The following is a 21,071-nucleotide window of genomic DNA, read 5'->3' on the forward strand; positions in this document are numbered from 1 at the left end:
CCGGGAATACTGTGTACACCCGGAACACTGTCTACACCCGGGAACATCGTGTACACCCGGGAATACCGTGTACACCCGGGAACATCGTGTTCACCCGGGAATACTGTGTACACCTGGGAATACTGTGTACACCTGGGAACATCATGTACACCCGGGATTTCTGTGTACACCCGGGAATACCGTGTACACCCGGGAATACTGTGTACACGCGGGAACACTGTGTACACACGGGAACATCATGTACACCCGTGAATACTGTGTACACCCGGGAATACCGTGTACTCCCGGGAATACTGTGTACACCCGGGAATACTGTGTACACCTGGGAATACAGTGTACACCCGGGAACACCGTGTACACCTGGGAATACCGTGTGCACCTGGGAATACTGTGTACACCTGGGAACACCGTGTACACCAAGGAACACCGTGTACACCCGGGAACACCGTGTACACCTGGGAATACCGTGTACACCTGGGAACACCGTGTACACCAAGGAACACCGTGTCCACCTGGGAATACTGTGTACACCCGGGAACGCCATGTACACCCGGGAATACTGTGTGCACCCGGGAATACCGTGTACACCCAGGAACACTATGTACACCCGGGAACACCATGTACGCCCGGGAATACTGTGTACTGCTGGGAATACTGTGTACTGCCAGGAACACCGTGCACACCCGGGAATACTGTATACACCCGGGAACACCGTGTACACCCGGGAATACTGTGTACACCCGGGAACACCGTGTACACCCGGGAACGCCGTGTACACCCGGGAACATCGTGCACACCCGGGAATACTGTGTACACCTGGGAACACCGTGTACACCCGGGAACGCCGTGTACACCCGGGAACACAATGTACACCCGGGAACATCGTGTACACCCGGGAATACTGTGTACACCTGAGAATACTGTGTACACCCGGGAACTGTGTATTGTGTATTATGATTATCGATAGACAATAGACAATAGGTGCAGAAGTAGGCCATTCTGCCCTTCGAGCCTGCACCACCATTCAATATGATCATGACTGATCATCTTTAATCAGTATCCTGTTCCTGCCTTATCTCCATAACTATCCTTGAGAGCTCTATCCAACTCTTTCTTAAATGAATCCAGAGACTGGGCCTCCACTGCCCTCTGGGGCAGAGCATTCCACACAGCCACCACTCTCTGGGTGAAGAAGTTTCTCCTCATCTCTGTCCTAAATGGTCGACCCCGTATTTTTAAGCTGCGTCCTCTGGTTCCTGAGGCAAAAGCCATCAAGACAGAGACACACTTTCCAAATGCTGCAGGGTGACCACGACTGGGATTGAATGTAGTTTAGTGAAGGATAGCATCGGAATGATGGTGATCCAGTGGGTGGGGATGGGTGATCACAGGAGTACAGTGCTGCCCTGTGCCCACATACTGACTGAACTGGGATTGTTCTCTCTGGAGTACAGCGGGATGATGCAGGACATACTGAATCCAGAAGCTGCAGACACATGTGGAGCTGCGAGACAGGGATGGGGAAGGGGCTGATCCCCAGGAAAACGGGCTGATCGTACGGGACAGAGACAGAGAAATATCTTCTCTCAGACGGGTGTGAATTTTGGGAATTCTCTCCCACAGTGAACTGTTGATGCTCCATTGGTGAATGTAGTTAAATCTGGGATCGACTGGGTTTGGCTCTTGGGGCTGGGGGAGTTGTGGGGTCTGGGTGGGGCAGGGAGGAGAGGTGACCGGGATGCCAGTGGATGGGCCAAATGGTCTAATCCTAGTCTGATTCCTCATGTCCCTGTGATGGACAAGGTCCACACAGGCAGCTCACTCCTACCCCCCCCAATCAAACCCCCAATACACCCCCCACCCCAATCAAACCCCCAATACACCCCCCCCAATCAAACCCCCAATACACCCCCCACCCCAATCAAACCCCCAATACACCCCCCCCCAATCAAACCCCCAATACACCCCCCCACCCCAATCAAACCCCCAATACACCCCCCACCCCAATCAAACCCCCAATACACCCCCCCAATCAAACCCCCAATACACCCCCCACCCCAATCAAACCCCCAATACACCCCACCCCAATCAAACCCCCAACACACCCCTCCTCCCCAATCAAACCCCCAATACACCCCTCCTCCCCAATCAAACCCCCAACACACCCCTCCTCCCCAATCAAACCCCCAATACACCCCCCCAATTAAACCCCCAACACACCCCTCCTCCCCAATCAAACCCCCAATACACCCCCACCCCAATCAAGCCCCCAATACACCCCCCCACCCCAGTCAAACCCCCAATACACCCCCACCCCAATCAAGCCCCCGATACACCCCCCCCACCCCAGTCAAACCCCCAATACACCCCCCCACCCCAATCGAACCCCCAATACACCCCCCCACCCCAATCAAACCCCCAATACACCCCTCCTCCCCAATCAAACCCCCAATACACCCCCCCCACCCCAATCAAGCCCCCAATACACCCCCCCACCCCAGTCAAACCCCCAATACACCCCCCACCCCAATCAAGCCCCCAATACACCCCCCCACCCCAGTCAAAACCCAATACACCCCCCCACCCCAATCAAACCCCCAATACACCCCCTACCCCAATCACACCCCAACACACCCCACCCCAATCAAACACTGAACACCCCCCACCCCAATCAAATCCCCAATATACCCCCCACCCCAATCAAACCCCCAACACACACCCCACCCCAATCAAACCCCCAATACACACCCCACCCCAATCAAACCCCCAACACCCCCCACCCCAATCAAACCCCCAACACCCCCCACTCCAATCAAACCCCCAATTCACACCCCCACCCCAGTCAAACCCCCAATTCACACCCCCACCCCAGTCAAACCCCCAATACACCCCCCACCCCAGTCAAACCCCCAACACCCCCCACTCCAATCAAACCCCCAATTCACACCCCCACCCCAATCAAACCCCCAACACACACCCCACCCCAATCAAACCCCCAACACCCCCCACCCCAGTCAAACCCCCAATTCACACCCCCACCCCAGTCAAACCCCCAATACACCCCCCACCCCAGTCAAACCCCCAATACACCCCCCACCCCAGTCAAACCCCCAAAACACCCCCACCCCAATCAAACCCCCAACACACACCCCACCCCAATCAAACCCCCAACACCCCCCACCCCAATCAAACCCCCAACACCCCCCACCCCAATCAAACCCCCAATACACTCCCCCACCCCAATCAAACCCCCAAAACACCCCCCACCCCAATCAAACCCCCAACACACACCCCACCCCAATCAAACCCCCAACACACACCCCACCCCAATCAAACCCCCAACACCCCCCACCCCAATCAAACCCCCAAAACCCCCCACCCCAATAAAACCCCCAATACACTCCCCCACCCCAATCAAACCCCCAATTCACACCCCCACCCCAGTCAAACCCCCAATTCACACCCCCACCCCAGTCAAATTCCAACACACCCCCCCACCCCAATCAAACCCCCAATACATCCCCACCCCAATCAAACCCCCAATACACCCCCTACCCCAATCAAACCCCCAATACCCCCCCACCCCAATCAAATCCCCAACATACCCCCCACCCCAATCAAACCCCCAACACACACCCCACCCCAATCAAACCCCCATCACCCCCCCACTCCAATTAAACCCCCAACACCACCCACCCCAATCAAACCCCCAACATACTCCCCACCCCAATCAAACCCCCAACATACTCCCCACCCCAATCAAACCCCCAACATACTCCCCACCCCAATCAAACCCCAAAACACACCCCCCACCCCAAACAAACCCCCAAAACCCCCACCCCAATAAAACCCCCAATGCACCCCCCACCCCAATCAAACCCCTAACACACACCCCAATCAAACCCCAAAATACCCCCCCACTGCAATCAAACCCCCAACCCCAATCAAACCCTCAACATACTCCCCACCCCAAATAAACCCCCAACATACTCCCCACCCCAAATAAACCCCAACACCCCCCACCCCAATCAAACCCCTAAACAGATCACCACCCCATCTCCCAGCAATACCATCCCCTCTGGTTCTGGGTGCAGTTTGCTCCCCCCCACCCGTGGACACACCCACCTCCTGCATCATCTCTCGCTCTTTCTGAAACTCCTGCCGGTTTCTCCTCATCTTCTCCACCATCTTCTTGTAAAGGTCCATCTCGTCCTTCAGACGCAGGCTGGTGTCCTCCAGTTTGTATGTGATTCTCTGGTGCTCCTGAAACATGGAGCGATGAAGGAGAGGACGGTCAGTACCACCAGCAGAGTCGGAGAATCGCAGCTCATCCCTGGCTGCAGTCAGGGAACGAGCCAGCGCTGGAGTGGGGTCAAATGTTTCTGTCCTGCAGCAAACAAGCTGCGATGATCTGGAAGGTGCTGGCTGCAAGAGCACAGGAAGCAAACTCTGCAGGAACGTTCCAAAGGCAGTTGGAGGAATGTTGGGACCTGAGCTGGGATTGGATCAAACTGAGTACGACCATGTTCACTGAACAGCTCAGTAAGGGGCTGAGGAAGCTCAGGGAACACATGGATATGGAGCTGCAGGAACGCTGCTCAGGAGATTATGAATAAACTCAGGATGGAACACTCCTTCTGCTCCCCTGACTTACCGAAAGGTGAATCTAACAGCCCAGTCTTACAGTTAATGAGAAGCCAATACGAGGTGTATGGAGCAGGGGAACTGGAATATGGAGCTGTCTGGACATTCTGAATGACAAAGGTTTTGGAAGGAGACGTGGTTAATCGATCAGTGCAGTGATGTATGATCCATGGCTCCCCTGGTAATTAACAAAAGGTCACTCTTACTGTAGAAAGAAGAGGAGCAAAGCTTTTGAGAGAGGTGAGAGATGAGGTTTATGGCTTTAATTGATAGAGAAGCTTAGTTTGGAAGAGGTTTAGGAAACAGAAATCAAACAAAGTCCTTGAGGAGTACAGAAGGAGCAGAAGAGAACTTAAAAACAGAAATGAGGAGGGTTAGAGAGAGCCAGGAACCGTCGTTGGCAATTGGAGGGAGGAGACTCCCAGGCCATCGTATACATTGTTAGGAGCAAGAGGGTATCTGGGGAAAGATTGATCTCCTCAAGGACTAAAGGGGGAATTGATGTGTGGAGCTGGAGGATGTGGGTGAGGTCCTGAATGAGTACTTCCCATTGGGATTCACCCTGGGGAGGGACAGGCACAAAGGGGTTTGTTCATGTTGGTATTCACAACCAGGTGGGCCTTGGGTGTCTTAAATAATATGAAGATAGAAAGGTGCCCAGGGCCTGGTGGGATCGAACACAGGATACGGAAAGAGGTAAGGGAGGAGATCAGTGGAGATCTTGCTCTTCTCTTTATCTACAGGGGGACGTCCCAGAAGGTTGGAGAATACCCAAGGTTGTTCAGGAAGAACAGAAGGTCAATCTCCAGGCAATTCTAGGTCGGAGCTTGGCATCAGTGGGAGGGAAATGACTGGAAAAGATTCTTAAGGACAGGATATACTCACATTTGGAGAAGAATAGACTTGCGATAGGGTTACTGAGGGGGCTTGGTTCGGGGGAGGGCGTATCACATAAACATGACGAGGTTTTCAAGGAAGTGATGAAGGTGATTGATGAGGGTGGGGCAGTGGGTGTTCTTTCCTAAAACGTTTCACATGGTCGGCTGGTCCAGACGGTTAAGTCACATAGCGTCCATGGTGAGGTGGAACTTGGATACAAAAATTGGCTTGGTCGTAGAAGACAGAAGCTAGATACGGAGGGGTGTTTTTCTGGAGATCTGTGCTCAGTGCTGGTACTTCTGTTGTTTTTAATACATATGTATCAATGATTGGGCTGCAAATGTAGATGGTCCGATTAATAGGCATTACGAAACACAGTGGAGTTGTGGATAGTGAGAAAGGATACAGCAGGATATAGATCAGCTAGATAGTTGGATGAAAAATGGCAGATGGAGTTTAATCTGGACAAGTGTGAGGTGATGCATTTTAGGAGGTAAAATGCAAGGGAAAAAAGTATACAGTAAATGGCAGGATCTTTAGGAGCATTGAAGCACAGAGTGTAAGTTCATAGATCCGTGAAAGTGGTAACACAAGTGGCGAAGGTGGGAAAGGCAGCAGATGGCATGCTTGCCTTCATCGGTCAGGGCACTGAGAATAAAAGTCGACAAGTCAAATTGCAGCTGTATTAAATTTTAGTTAGGCCACATTTGGGGTATTGTGTGCAGTTCTAGTTGCCACACTATAGCCAGGACTTTTATTTTTAGATTCCCTACAGTGTGGAAACAGGCCCTTCGGCCCAACCAGTCCACACCGACACTCCAAAGAGTAACGCACCCAGACCCATTTCCCTTGATTGATGCACCTAACACTACGGACAATTTAGCAAGGCCAATTCACCTGACCTGCACATCTTTGGATTGTGGAAGGAAACCGGAGCACCCGGAGGAAACCCACGCAGACACGGGGAGAAAATGCAAACTCCACACAGACAGTTGCCCGAGGCTGGCATTGAACCTGGGACCCTGGTGCTGTAAGGTAGCAGTGCTAACCACTGAGCCACCTGAGGCAGCTTTAGAGGCAGTGCCTGGATATTGCCTGGATTGGAGTGTGTTATCTATAAGGAGAGGTTGGACAAACTTGGATTGTTTTCACTAGAGTATTGGAGGCTGAGGAGGCAATCTGATAGATGTATATAAAATGAGAGACATGGATAGGGTGGAGAGGTGGAGTCTTTTTCCTAGGGTGGAACTGTCAAATACTAGGGGGCATATGTTTAAGGTGAGGAAGAAGGTTTAAAGGAGATGTGTGAAGTTAGGCTTTTTTCTTTATAGAGAGGATGACAGATGCCTGGAATACACTGCCATGGGAGTGGGAGAATCAGATACGATAGCAACATTTAAGAAGCTTTTAGCCAGACACATGAACAGGGAGAGAAGGGAGGGATTTGAACCATATGCAAGCAGTGGGATTAATTTAGAATGACAGCACAGACATAGTGGGCCGAAGGGCCTGTTCCTGTGCTGTACTGTTCCATGTTCTAGGTGAGAGTCTATGTGCTGGTTTTTGCCTAGCAACACTCTTTGGTAATTGGTTTCTGTTTTCCCAGGGTGCTGCATCTATCTTTCGAACAAAGAACCTTCCAAATCAGTCAACTCTCTCACCTGAGAAAGGAGGGGGAAACCTTCGATCAGGACAAGCTGCACAATCTCTCCCTATCAGTGAAGGGTTTGTAACAACCTGGAAAAGTTCCAGATATCAATGTCTCTGGCTAGCTCCGAACCCCTGAATGTTGTTACTTCAATTCTAAGACCTAGGACAAACTGACCTTCCACCTGAGCTGAAGTTTGGTCAAAGGTTTTCTTTCACTCTCCAATGAGCAGCGTTTCGATCTCATCAACAGGAGACTCTGAGACCATGAGAAGTTGTTATGTTTTACTTTTGGAGCCTGGGCCAAAGGGTGTTTGTTTATCCCTTTCTCTGGGCCTTATTTGTGTGTAAGTGTTGATTTGACATTAAAGATGCTTAACCCTGGGAGATTGTTTCATTGTTACCCAGCATTGACATTGTTGAGAGAATACGTTTGTTTATAATAAATGGGTTATCTATGAACTTATTGAAGGAACTGGATAAAAATCATTTTTGTTTCAAAGAACAGAAATAAAAAAAAGATGCAGAGACTATGAATTGATTAAATAAATCATTGACAAGTTTAGGATGGTTTGTATAACAGAGGAACTGGATAGGGAGGATAGGCTGAATGAGCAGAATGGCCTCATCCTGCTCTGTGTGAGAAACCAGAAGCTGTTCACAGACTGTTACTACAAGGAAACGTGTCCCCTCCCCAGCACCAGAATCAAATCCCTCCCATCCCCACCCAGTCACACTGCGAACATTCCCCCACAGCCACACACCATCACTCCCTCATCCCTCCATCTCCCAAACCCCTTCCCTCATCCCTCAATTCCCCCAACCCCCTCCCTCATCCCTCCATCCCTCAACCCCCTCCCAAATCCCTCCATCCCCCAAACCTCTCCCTCATCCCTCCATCCTCCAACCCCCCCTCCCTCATCCCTCCATCCCCCAACCCCCTTCCCTCATCCCTCCATCCCCCAACCCCCTTCCCTCATCTCTCCATCCCTCAACCTCCCCATCCCCATCCCCCAACCCCCCTCCCTCATCCCTCCATCCTCCAACCCCCCTCCCTCATCCCTCCATCCCCCAACCCCCTTCCCTCATCCCTCCATCCCCCAACCCCCTTCCCTCATCTCTCCATCCCTCAACCTCCCCATCCCCATCCCCCAACCCCCCTCCCTCATCCCTCCATCCCCCAACCCCCTCCCTCATCCCTCCATCCCCCAAACCCCTCCCTCATCCCTCCATCCTCCAACCCCCTTCCCTCATCCCTCCATCCCCCAACCCCCCTCCCCCATCCCCATGCCTCCACCCCCTCATCCCTCCTTCTCTCTATCCTCCGGTCCCCAATCCCACCCTCAGTCTCTGCTCTCACCTCGTCCAGTTTCTCTGTTTGACTCTTTAACCGAGTGGCTGTGGTCTTTAACTGATTGGATTCCTCCTCCAGCTGCTGAGCCCTGTGACGGAAAACATCCCATAATAATCTCACAGAAAGAGGAGGCGTGGGGGAGGGAGTGGGGAGAGAGAGGGAGTGGGGAGAGGGAGGGGAGGGAGAGAGAGGAGTGGGTGAGGGAGTTGGGAGGGAGAGAGTGAGAGAGGAGCTGGTCTAGGGTTGAGAGCAGTGGAAATTATGGATTAAAAGAAGTCTATGTGAATTGCTGTTTCACCTGGAAGGAATGTTCGGAGCCTTGGGCAGTGAGGAGTGAGTAAGTAAAAGGGCGAATGTTATAGTTCCCTCAGTTGTAAGGGAAGGTGTCTTCAGAGGGGGATGAGGTGTTGGAGTGGTAGAGCAGTGGGCCAAGGTGGTAGGGGAATAGTCCCTTTGGATTGCTGACGGGGGAGGAGAGAGCAATAAACAGCCCTTCCCCTCAACACAATGGTCTAGGAGCTGGTCTGTGTGTGTGATGTGGGTGAGGTTGGAGAGTGAGCCCACACTGTCTGTGCTGTTACCTGTTTGTCAGCATCTCGATTTCACCATTCTTCTCTCGCTCCAGTTTACTGAGCAGCTCCTGGTGTTTCCTCAGCTCCTCCTGGAACCGTTGTTCTGCCCGACTTTCCTGGTCTCTCAGCTGCTCCTCCATCGCATGGACCCTGCCACAGAATAACGTTAATGTGACTCCTGTCATTGACTGGCACCTCCCAGTCCCCATCTACAGACCCATCCCATATGGACAGAGAGCTGAGGGGGGTACCGTACCCCACCCAGATCACAGCTCAGTGTCACCCTCACTGATTGGTAATAAAACCCAAACCCTGGCCCTCTCCCAGAACTTACACCATCTGCTCTCATCCTTACTTTGTCCCCACCCCTACAACCAACAATAACCCAGTGAACCCACCTCCATTACTGCAAACAGCACGGTGACCCGGTGGTTAGCACTGCTGCCTCACAGCGCCAGGGGCCTGGGTTCAATTCCCACCCACCACCCCCCAACCAAGGCAACTGTCTGTGTAGAGTTTGCACATTCTCCCTGTGTCTGTGCGGGTTTCCTCTGGTTTCTTCCCACAGTCTGAAGATGTGGAGGGTTAGGGTGGATTAGCCATTGGGAAATTGTGTTGAGGGGAAGGGCTGTTTAGTGCTCTCTCCTCCCCCGTCAGCAATCCAAAGGGACTATTCCCCTACCACCTTGGCCCACTGCTCTACCACTCCAACACCTCATTCCCCTCTGAAGACACCTTCCCTTACAACTGAGGGAACTATAACATTCGCCCTTTTACTTACTCACTCCTCACTGCCCAAGGCTCCGAACATTCCTTCCAGGTGAAACAGCAATTCACATAGACTTCTTTTAATCCATAATTTCCACTGCTCTCAATCTAATCTCCCTGATTCTGGGAGACCAAATGCAGAACACCTCCACTCAGTCTGCAAGCGCGTCCCTAACTTTCTGGTCACTTGCCATTTTGATCCACCACTTCCTCTCTCATTCACATTCCTGCTCTCGGACTGGCGCAGTGTTCCAGTGAAGGCCAACATGGAGCTGGAGAAACCACACCATTTTCCAATTTGGCATTTTACACCTTCTGGACCGACCGCTGTGTTCAACAGTTTCACACTAGGAATTCTATCCTTTCATTTCATTGCAACTCCTCTACCCCCACCCCACATCACCCCACCCCACCCCACCCCACCCCACATCACCCCACCCCACCCCACCCCACCCCACCCCACATCACCCCACCCCACCCCACCCCACCCCACCCCACATCACCCCACCCCACCCCACCCCACCCCACATCACCCCACCCCACCCCACCCCACCCCACATCACCCCACCCCACATCACCCCACCCCACCCCACCCCACCCCACCCCACATCACCCCACCCCACCCCACCCCACCCCACCCCACATCACCCCACCCCACCCCACCCCACCCCACCCCACATCACCCCACCCCACCCCACCCCACCCCACATCACCCCACCCCACCCCACCCCACCCCACATCACCCCACCCCACCCCACCCCACCCCACATCACCCCACCCCACCCCACATCACCCCACCCCACCCCACCCCACCCCACCCCACATCACCCCACCCCACCCCACCCCACATCACCCCACCCCACCCCACCCCACCCCACATCACCCCACCCCACCCCACCCCACCCCACCCCACATCACCCCACCCCACCCCACCCCACCCCACACCACCCCACATCACCCCACCCCACCCCACCCCACCCCACCCCACATCACCCCACCCCACCCCACCCCACCCCACCCCACATCACCCCACCCCACCCCACCCCACCCCACCCCACCCCACCCCACCCTGTCATTAACGTTTGGTCTTCTTGATTTTGGTTTAGTTGAGTTCACTGATGTTCTCCCATTAACGCCCAGTGCCTCCTGATCTTCCTCCCCTTGCTGTGTCACCCTGCCCCTCAGCGACACACAATCTGGATGGAGAGATCCCATCCACAGGGAGACTCAGCTGGAGGGAGTCAATAGCTCCGGGAATTCGGAGGCTGCGCAGGAATCCAGTGCAGAGCAGAAGAGTCATATTTTGTGGCTTTTGCTCGGCTCAGAGTTTTTAAGATATTTTTTAAAACAGATAAATTGAAACCCAAGATCAGGGAGCCAGTGTTACAGTGACATCACAGGAAAACCAGATGCTCATTGGCTGGTGCCAGCTCCTAATTTGCCTATTTTTACTGTCAGAGTGAAGGTGAATAAGAGAAACATTGACAGGTTACCAACTGCAAGAGTGTCATAACGGGATCAGGCCCGAAACGTCGATTCTCCTGCTCCTTGGGTGCTGCCTGACCTGCTGCGCTTTTCCAGCAACACACTCTCTTAATTAGGCAACCATGGCTGACAAGGGAAGTCAGCGACTGAGTAAAACCAAAATAAAACCATCCGATGTGGTGAAGATCAGTGGGAAGTCTTTAAAACCCAGCAGAGGATTAATTAAAATAATCCCTCCCTCTCTCCCCTCTCCTTCCTTTCTCCTTTCCTCTCTCTCTCCCTCCCCCCCCTCTCTCTCCCTTCCCCCCTCTCTCTCCCTCCCCCCTCTCTCCCTCCCCCTCTCTCTCTCCCTCCCTCACTCTCTCCCCTCTCTCCCCCTCTCTCTATCGCCTCTCTCCTTTCCTCTCTCTCTCTCTTCCTTTCTCTCTCTCCCCCTCTCTCTCTCCCCCCCTACTCTCTCCCTCTCTCCCTCCCCCCTCCTTCCCTCACTCTCTCTCCCTCCCCCATCTCTCTCTCCTGCCTCTCTCCTTTCCTCATCTCTCTCTTCCCCCCTCTCTCTTCCCCCCTCTGTCTCTCCCCCCCTCACTCTATCTCCCTCCTCCCCCTCCCCCCTTCTCTCCCCCCTCAGACCCTGCCTGACCTACTGTCTTTCTCCAGCCCTTCCTGGCCTGGTGTTTGGGAGTCCGCTCGGTGACTGACCTGTGTACCAGTTGGGTATTTTCCTGTTTGAGTTTACTCTTCTGGTCCCCATTCACCAGGCAGTCATTCTCCAGCTCCGAGACCTTCTTCTCCAGAGAGTTCACCTGCCGAGAGATTTCCCATCCCATCAGCACCAGCTCAGTAACACACACAGTCCCCCCCATCACCCACCCCCAGGACAGGGACAGCACCGGGTTAGATACAGAGTAAAGCTCCCTCTACACTGCCCCCCCCCCCCATCACCCACCCCCAGGGACAGGGACAGCACGGGGTTAGATACAGAGTAAAGCTCCCTCTACACTGCCCCCCCCCCCCATCACCCACCCCCAGGACAGGGACAGCACCGGGTTAGATACAGAGTAAAGCTCTCTCTACACTGCCCCCCCCCCCCCATCACCCACCCCCAGGGACAGGGACAGCACGGGGTTAGATACAGAGTAAAGCTCTCTCTACACTGCCCCCCCCCCCCATCACCCACCCCCAGGACAGGGACAGCACGGGGTTAGATACAGAGTAAAGCTCTCTCTACACTGCTCCCCCTCCCCATCACCCACCCCCAGGGACAGGGACAGCACGGGGTTAGATACAGAGTAAAGCTCTCTCTACACTGCCCCCCCCCCCCATCACCCACCCCCAGGACAGGGACAGCACGGGGTTAGATACAGAGTAAAGCTCCCTCTACACTGCTCCCCCTCCCCATCACCCATCCCCAGGGACAAGGACAGCACTGGGTTAAATACAGAGTAAAGCTCCCTCTACACTGCCCCCCCCCCATCACCCACCCCCAGGACAGGGACAGCACCGGGTTAGATAAAGAGTAAAGCTCCCTCTACACTGCCCCCCCCCCCATCACCCACCCCCAGGACAGGGACAGCACCGGGTTAGATACAGAGTAAAGCTCCCTCTACACTGCTCCCCCTCCCCATCACCCACCCCCAGGGACAGGGACAGCACGGGGTTAGATACAGAGTAAAGCTCCCTCTACACTGCCCCCCCCCCCCATCACCCACCCCCAGGACAGGGACAGCACGGGGTTAGATACAGAGTAAAGCTCCCTCTACACTGCTCCCCCTCCCCATCACCCACCCCCAGGGACAGGGACAGCACGGGGTTAGATACAGAGTAAAGCTCCCTCTACACTGCTACCCCTCCCCATCACCCATCCCCAGGGACAGGGACAGCACGGGGTTAGATACAGAGTAAAACTGCCTCTACACTGCCCCCCCATCACCCACCCCCAGGGACAGGGACAGCACGGGGTTAGATACAGAGTAAAGCTCTCTCTACACTGCCCCCCCCCCCATCACCCACCCCCAGGACAGGGACAGCACCGGGTTAGATACAGAGTAAAGCTCCCTCTACACTGCTACCCCTCCCCATCACCCATCCCCAGGGACAGGGACAGCACGGGGTTAGATACAGAGTAAAACTCCCTCTACACTGCCCCCCCATCACCCACCCCCAGGGACAGGGACAGCACGGGGTTAGATACAGAGTAAAGCTCTCTCTACACTGCCCCCCCCCCCATCACCCACCCCCAGGACAGGGACAGCACCGGGTTAGATACAGAGTAAAGCTCCCTCTACACTGCTCCCCCTCCCCATCACCCACCCCCAGGGACAGGGACAGCACGGGGTTAGATACAGAGTAAAGCTCCCTCTACACTGCTCCCCCTCCCCATCACCCACCCCCAGGGACAGGGACAGCACGGGGTTAGATACAGAGTAAAGCTCTCTCTACACTGCCCCCCCCCCATCACCCACCCCCAGGACAGGGACAGCACCGGGTTAGATACAGAGTAAAGCTCCCTCTACACTGCTCCCCCTCCCCATCACCCACCCCCAGGGACAGGGACAGCACGGGGTTAGATACAGAGTAAAGCTCTCTCTACACTGCCCCCCCCCCCATCACCCACCCCCAGGACAGGGACAGCACGGGGTTAGATACAGAGTAAAGCACCCTCTACACTGCTCCCCCTCCCCATCACCCATCCCCAGGGACAAGGACAGCACTGGGTTAAATACAGAGTAAAGCTCCCTCTACACTTCCCCCCCCATCACCCACCCCCAGGACAGGGACAGCACGGGGTTAGATACAGAGTAAAGCTCCCTCTACACTGCCCCCCATCACCCATCCCCAAGACAGGGACAGCACCGGGTTAGATACAGAGTAAAGCTCCCTCTACACTGTCCCCCATCAAACACTCCCAGGACAGGGACAGCACCGGGTTAGATACAGAGTAAAGCTCCCTCTACACTGTTCCCCCATCACACACCCCCAGGACAGGGACAGCACCGGGTTAGATACAGAGTAAAGCTCCCTCTACACTGTTCCCCCATCACACACCCCCAGGACAGGGACAGCACCGGGTTAGATACAGAGTAAAGCTCCCTCTACACTGCTACCCCTCCCCATCACCCATCCCCAGGAACAAGGACAGCACGGGGTTAGATACAGAGTAAAGCTCCCTCTACACTGCCCCCCCATCACCCACCCCCAGGGACAGGGACAGCACCGGGTTAGATACAGAGTAAAGCTTCCTCTACACTGCCCCCCCACCACCCACCCCCAGGACAGGGACAGCACGGGGTTAGATACAGAGTAAAGCACCCTCTACACTGCTCCCCCTCCCCATCACCCATCCCCAGGGACAAGGACAGCACTGGGTTAAATACAGAGTAAAGCTCCCTCTACACTGCCCCCCCCCATCACCCACCCCCAGGACAGGGACAGCACGGGGTTAGATACAGAGTAAAGCTTCCTCTACACTGTCCCCCATCACATCCTCCCAGGGACAGGGACAACATGGGGTTAGATACAGAGTAAAGCTCCCTCTACACTGTCCCCCATCAAACACTCCCAGGACAGGGACAGCACCGGGTTAGATACAGAGTAAAGCTCCCTCTACACTGCTACCCCTCCCCATCACCCATCCCCAGGAACAAGGACAGCACGGGGTTAGATACAGAGTAAAGCTCCCTCTACACTGCCCCCCCATCACCCACCCCCAGGGACAGGGACAGCACCGGGTTAGATACAGAGTAAAGCTTCCTCTACACTGCCCCCCCACCACCCACCCCCAGGACAGGGACAGCACCGGGTTAGATACAGAGTAAAGCTCCCTCTACACTGTCCCCCCCACCACCCACCCCCAGGACAGGTACAGCACGGGGTTAGATACAGAGTAAAGCTTCCTCTACACTGACCCCCCCCAACACCCATCCCCAGGGACAGGGACAGCACCGGGTTAGATACAGAGTAAAGCTCCCTCTACACTGTTCCCCCATCACACACCCCCAGGACAGGGACAGCACCGGGTTAGATACAGAGTAAAGCTCCCTCTACACTGCTACCCCTCCCCATCACCCATCCCCAGGACAGGGACAGCACCGGGTTAGATACAGAGTAAAGCTCCCTCTACACTGCCCCCCTCCCCATCACCCATCCCCAGGGACAGGGACAGCACGGGGTTAGATACAGAGTAAAGCTCCCTCTACACTGCCCCCCCCCGCCCCCCATCACCCACCCCAGGGACAGGGACAGCACGGGGTTAGATTCAGAGTAAAACTCCCTCTACACTGCCCCCCCATCACCCACCCCCAGGACAGGGACAGCACCGGGTTAGATACAGAGTAAAGCTCCCTCTACACTGCCCCCCATCACCCACCCCCAGGACAGGGACAGCACGGGGTTAGATACAGAGTAAAGCTCCCTCTACACTGCCCACCCCCCCATCACCCACCCCCAGGACAGGGACAGCACGGGGTTAGATACAGAGTAAAGCTCTCTCTACACTGCCCCCCCCCATCACCCACTCCCAGGACAGGGACAGCACGGGGTTAGATACAGAGTAAAGCTCCCTCTACACTGCTCCCCCATCACATCCTCCCAGGGACAGGGACAGTATGGGGTTAGATACAGAGTAAAGCTCTCTCTACACTCTCCCCCCATCAAACACTCCCAGGACAGGGACAGTATGGGGTTAGGTACAGAGTAAAGCTCTCTCTACACTCTCCCCCATCAAACACCCCCAGGACAGGGCCAGCCCAGGGAAGGGGATGGGGAAGGGGACAGAGTGGCGTGTTTTCCCCTGTGTGTGTGTTTGTTCCCACCTTGTCCGTGATGTCGTTGTCACAGGAGTCAATGCTGTCTCGGAACAAGTCTTCAGTGCTGCTGTTGCTGCTGCTCAGATTACTGCTGTGGAAGAGCTGTCTGAGGAGGAAACACCAATCCTTATTCCCACAGTGAGGGCTCAGTGTCTGTCAGAGCCTCCCAGTCCCACCCTCTCAACATGTTGGCATCCCACCGTGCCCTCCAGCCTGCAAAAGGTAAGCTTCACCTGTCCCGCTGGCATGGCTACCCAACGGACAGCTCACCCAACGGACAGGTCACACTACGGACAGGTCACACTACGGACAGGTCACCCGATGGACAGGTCACCCGATGGACAGGTCACACTACGGACAGGTCACCCGATGGACAGGTCACACTACGGACAGGTCACCCTACGGACAGGTCACCCAACGGACAGGTCAAACTACGGACAGGTCACCCTACGGACAGGTCACACTACGGACAGGTCACACTACGGACAGGTCACCCGATGGACAGGTCACCCTACGGACAGGTCACCCAACGGACAGGTCACCCGATGGACAGGTCACACTACGGACAGGTCACCCTACGGACAGGTCACCCGATGGACAGGTCACCCTACGGACAGGTCACACTACGGACAGGTCACCCAACGGACAGGTCACCCGATGGACAGGTCACACTATGGACAGGTCACCCTACGGACAGGTCACCCAACGGACAGGTCACCCAACGGACAGGTCACACTACGGACAGGTCACACTACGGACAGGTCACCCAACGGACAGGTCACCCGATGGACAGGTCACACTACGGACAGGTCACACTACGGACAGGTCACCCAACGGACAGGTCACCCTACGGACAGGTCACCCTACGGACAGGTCACCCGATGGACAGGTCACACTACGGACAGGTCACCCTACGGACAGGTCACACTACGGACAGGTCACCCGATGGACAGGTCACACTACGGACAGGTCACACTACGGACAGGTCACCCAACGGACAGGTCACCCTACGGACAGGTCACACTACGGACAGGTCACCCAACGGACAGGTCACACTACGGACAGGTCACCCTACGGACAGGTCACACTACGGACAGGTCACCCGATGGACAGGTCACACTACGGACAGGTCACCCTACGGACAGGTCACACTACGGACAGGTCACCCGATGGACAGGTCACACTACGGACAGGTCACACTACGGACAGGTCACCCGATGGACAGGTCACCCGATGGACAGGTCACCCTACGGACAGGTCACACTACGGACAGGTCACCCTACGGACAGGTCACCCGACGGACAGGTCACCCGATGGACAGGTCACCCGACGGACAGGTCACCCGATGGACAGGTCACCCAACGGACAGGTCACACTACGGACAGGTCACCCGATGGACAGGTCACACTACGGACAGGTCACCCAACGGACAGGTCACCCTACGGACAGGTCACACTACGGACAGGTCACCCTACGGACAGGTCACCCAACGGACAGGTCACACTACGGACAGGTCACCCGATGGACAGGTCACACTACGGACAGGTCACACTACGGACAGGTCACCCTACGGACAGGTCACACTACGGACAGGTCACCCGATGGACAGGTCACCCGATGGACAGGTCACACTACGGACAGGTCACCCTACGGACAGGTCACACTACGGACAGGTCACACTACGGACAGGTCACCCAACGGACAGGTCAAACTACGGACAGGTCACCCTACGGACAGGTCACACTACGGACAGGTCACACTACGGACAGGTCACCCGATGGACAGGTCACCCTACGGACAGGTCACCCAACGGACAGGTCACCCGATGGACAGGTCACACTACGGACAGGTCACCCTACGGACAGGTCACCCGATGGACAGGTCACCCTACGGACAGGTCACACTACGGACAGGTCACCCAACGGACAGGTCACCCGATGGACAGGTCACACTATGGACAGGTCACCCTACGGACAGGTCACCCAACGGACAGGTCACCCAACGGACAGGTCACACTACGGACAGGTCACACTACGGACAGGTCACCCAACGGACAGGTCACCCGATGGACAGGTCACACTACGGACAGGTCACACTACGGACAGGTCACCCAACGGACAGGTCACCCTACGGACAGGTCACCCTACGGACAGGTCACCCGATGGACAGGTCACACTACGGACAGGTCACCCTACGGACAGGTCACACTACGGACAGGTCACCCGATGGACAGGTCACACTACGGACAGGTCACACTACGGACAGGTCACCCAACGGACAGGTCACCCTACGGACAGGTCACACTACGGACAGGTCACCCAACGGACAGGTCACACTACGGACAGGTCACCCTACGGACAGGTCACACTACGGACAGGTCACCCGATGGACAGGTCACACTACGGACAGGTCACCCTACGGACAGGTCACACTACGGACAGGTCACCCGATGGACAGGTCACACTACGGACAGGTCACACTACGGACAGGTCACCCGATGGACAGGTCACCCGATGGACAGGTCACCCTACGGACAGGTCACACTACGGACAGGTCACCCTACGGACAGGTCACCCGACGGACAGGTCACCCGATGGACAGGTCACCCGACGGACAGGTCACCCGATGGACAGGTCACCCAACGGACAGGTCACACTACGGACAGGTCACCCGATGGACAGGTCACACTACGGACAGGTCACCCAACGGACAGGTCACCCTACGGACAGGTCACACTACGGACAGGTCACCCTACGGACAGGTCACCCAACGGACAGGTCACACTACGGACAGGTCACCCGATGGACAGGTCACACTACGGACAGGTCACACTACGGACAGGTCACCCGATGGACAGGTCACCCTACGGACAGGTCACACTACGGACAGGTCACCCTACGGACAGGTCACCCGATGGACAGGTCACCCAACGGACAGGTCACCCGATGGACAGGTCACCCAACGGACAGGTCACACTACGGACAGGTCACACTACGGACAGGTCACCCTACGGACAGGTCACCCAACGGACAGGTCACACTACGGACAGGTCACACTACGGACAGGTCACCCGATGGACAGGTCACCCAACGGACAGGTCACACTACGGACAGGTCACACTACGGACAGGTCACCCAACGGACAGGTCACACTACGGACAGGTCACCCTACGGACAGGTCACCCAACGGACAGGTCACACTACGGACAGGTCACCCTACGGACAGGTCACCCGATGGACAGGTCACACTACGGACAGGTCACCCAACGGACAGGTCACACTACGGACAGGTCACACTACGGACAGGTCACCCAACGGACAGGTCACACTACGGACAGGTCACACTACGGACAGGTCACCCAACGGACAGGTCACACTACGGACAGGTCACACTACGGACAGGTCACCCAACGGACAGGTCACACTACGGACAGGTCACCCTACGGACAGGTCACCCTACGGACAGCTCACCCTACGGACAGGTCACACTACGGACAGGTCACCCGATGGACAGGTCACCCGATGGACAGGTCACACTACGGACAGGTCACCCTACGGACAGGTCACACTACGGACAGGTCACACTACGGACAGGTCACCCAACGGACAGGTCAAACTACGGACAGGTCACCCTACGGACAGGTCACACTACGGACAGGTCACACTACGGACAGGTCACCCGATGGACAGGTCACCCTACGGACAGGTCACCCAACGGACAGGTCACCCGATGGACAGGTCACACTACGGACAGGTCACCCTACGGACAGGTCACCCGATGGACAGGTCACCCTACGGACAGGTCACACTACGGACAGGTCACCCAACGGACAGGTCACCCGATGGACAGGTCACACTATGGACAGGTCACCCTACGGACAGGTCACCCAACGGACAGGTCACCCAACGGACAGGTCACACTACGGACAGGTCACACTACGGACAGGTCACCCAACGGACAGGTCACCCGATGGACAGGTCACACTACGGACAGGTCACACTACGGACAGGTCACCCAACGGACAGGTCACCCTACGGACAGGTCACCCTACGGACAGGTCACCCGATGGACAGGTCACACTACGGACAGGTCACCCTACGGACAGGTCACACTACGGACAGGTCACCCGATGGACAGGTCACACTACGGACAGGTCACCCTACGGACAGGTCACCCGATGGACAGGTCACACTACGGACAGGTCACACTACGGACAGGTCACCCAACGGACAGGTCACCCTACGGACAGGTCACACTACGGACAGGTCACCCTACGGACAGGTCACCCGATGGACAGGTCACACTACGGACAGGTCACACTACGGACAGGTCACCCGATGGACAGGTCACCCGATGGACAGGTCACCCTACGGACAGGTCACACTACGGACAGGTCACCCTACGGACAGGTCACCCGACGGACAGGTCACCCGATGGACAGGTCACCCGACGGACAGGTCACCCGATGGACAGGTCACCCAACGGACAGGTCACACTACGGACAGGTCACCCGATGGACAGGTCACACTACGGACAGGTCACCCAACGGACAGGTCACCCTATGGACAGGTCACACTACGGACAGGTCACCCTACGGACAGGTCACCCAACGGACAGGTCACACTACGGACAGGTCACCCGATGGACAGGTCACACTACGGACAGGTCACACTACGGACAGGTCACCCAACGGACAGGTCACCCAACGGACAGGTCACACTACGGACAGGTCACCCAACGGACAGGTCACCCGATGGACAGGTCACACTACGGACAGGTCACACTACGGACAGGTCACCCAACGGACAGGTCACCCTACGGACAGGTCACCCTACGGACAGGTCACCCGATGGACAGGTCACACTACGGACAGGTCACCCTACGGACAGGTCACACTACGGACAGGTCACCCGATGG

General features: G+C 56.0%; 1 protein-coding gene across 5 annotated transcripts in view; it reads right to left on the reverse strand.

Annotated features, from left to right (window-relative positions):
- The window catches only part of LOC140464193 (rab11 family-interacting protein 4-like), a 262,017-nt gene that overhangs the window by 7,890 nt on the left and 233,056 nt on the right, over window positions 1-21,071 (reverse strand). For all 5 annotated transcript variants that reach the window (XR_011954873.1, XM_072559041.1, XM_072559042.1 and 2 more), the window contains 5 exons: window positions 16,161-16,260; window positions 12,049-12,152; window positions 9,106-9,246; window positions 8,531-8,612; window positions 4,126-4,263 (listed from right to left, as the gene is read on the reverse strand). Coding sequence is in view for 4 of the 5 variants with exons in the window: in XM_072559041.1 (XP_072415142.1) it covers window positions 4,126-4,263; window positions 8,531-8,612; window positions 9,106-9,246; window positions 12,049-12,152; window positions 16,161-16,260 (565 nt within the window). In the remaining variant the exon portion in view is untranslated. The remainder of the gene's footprint in view (window positions 1-4,125; window positions 4,264-8,530; window positions 8,613-9,105; window positions 9,247-12,048; window positions 12,153-16,160; window positions 16,261-21,071) is intronic.

The sequence above is a fragment of the Chiloscyllium punctatum genome, chromosome 39 (genome assembly GCF_047496795.1).
Source record: "Chiloscyllium punctatum isolate Juve2018m chromosome 39, sChiPun1.3, whole genome shotgun sequence".
Classification (NCBI taxonomy): Eukaryota; Metazoa; Chordata; class Chondrichthyes; order Orectolobiformes; family Hemiscylliidae; genus Chiloscyllium; species Chiloscyllium punctatum.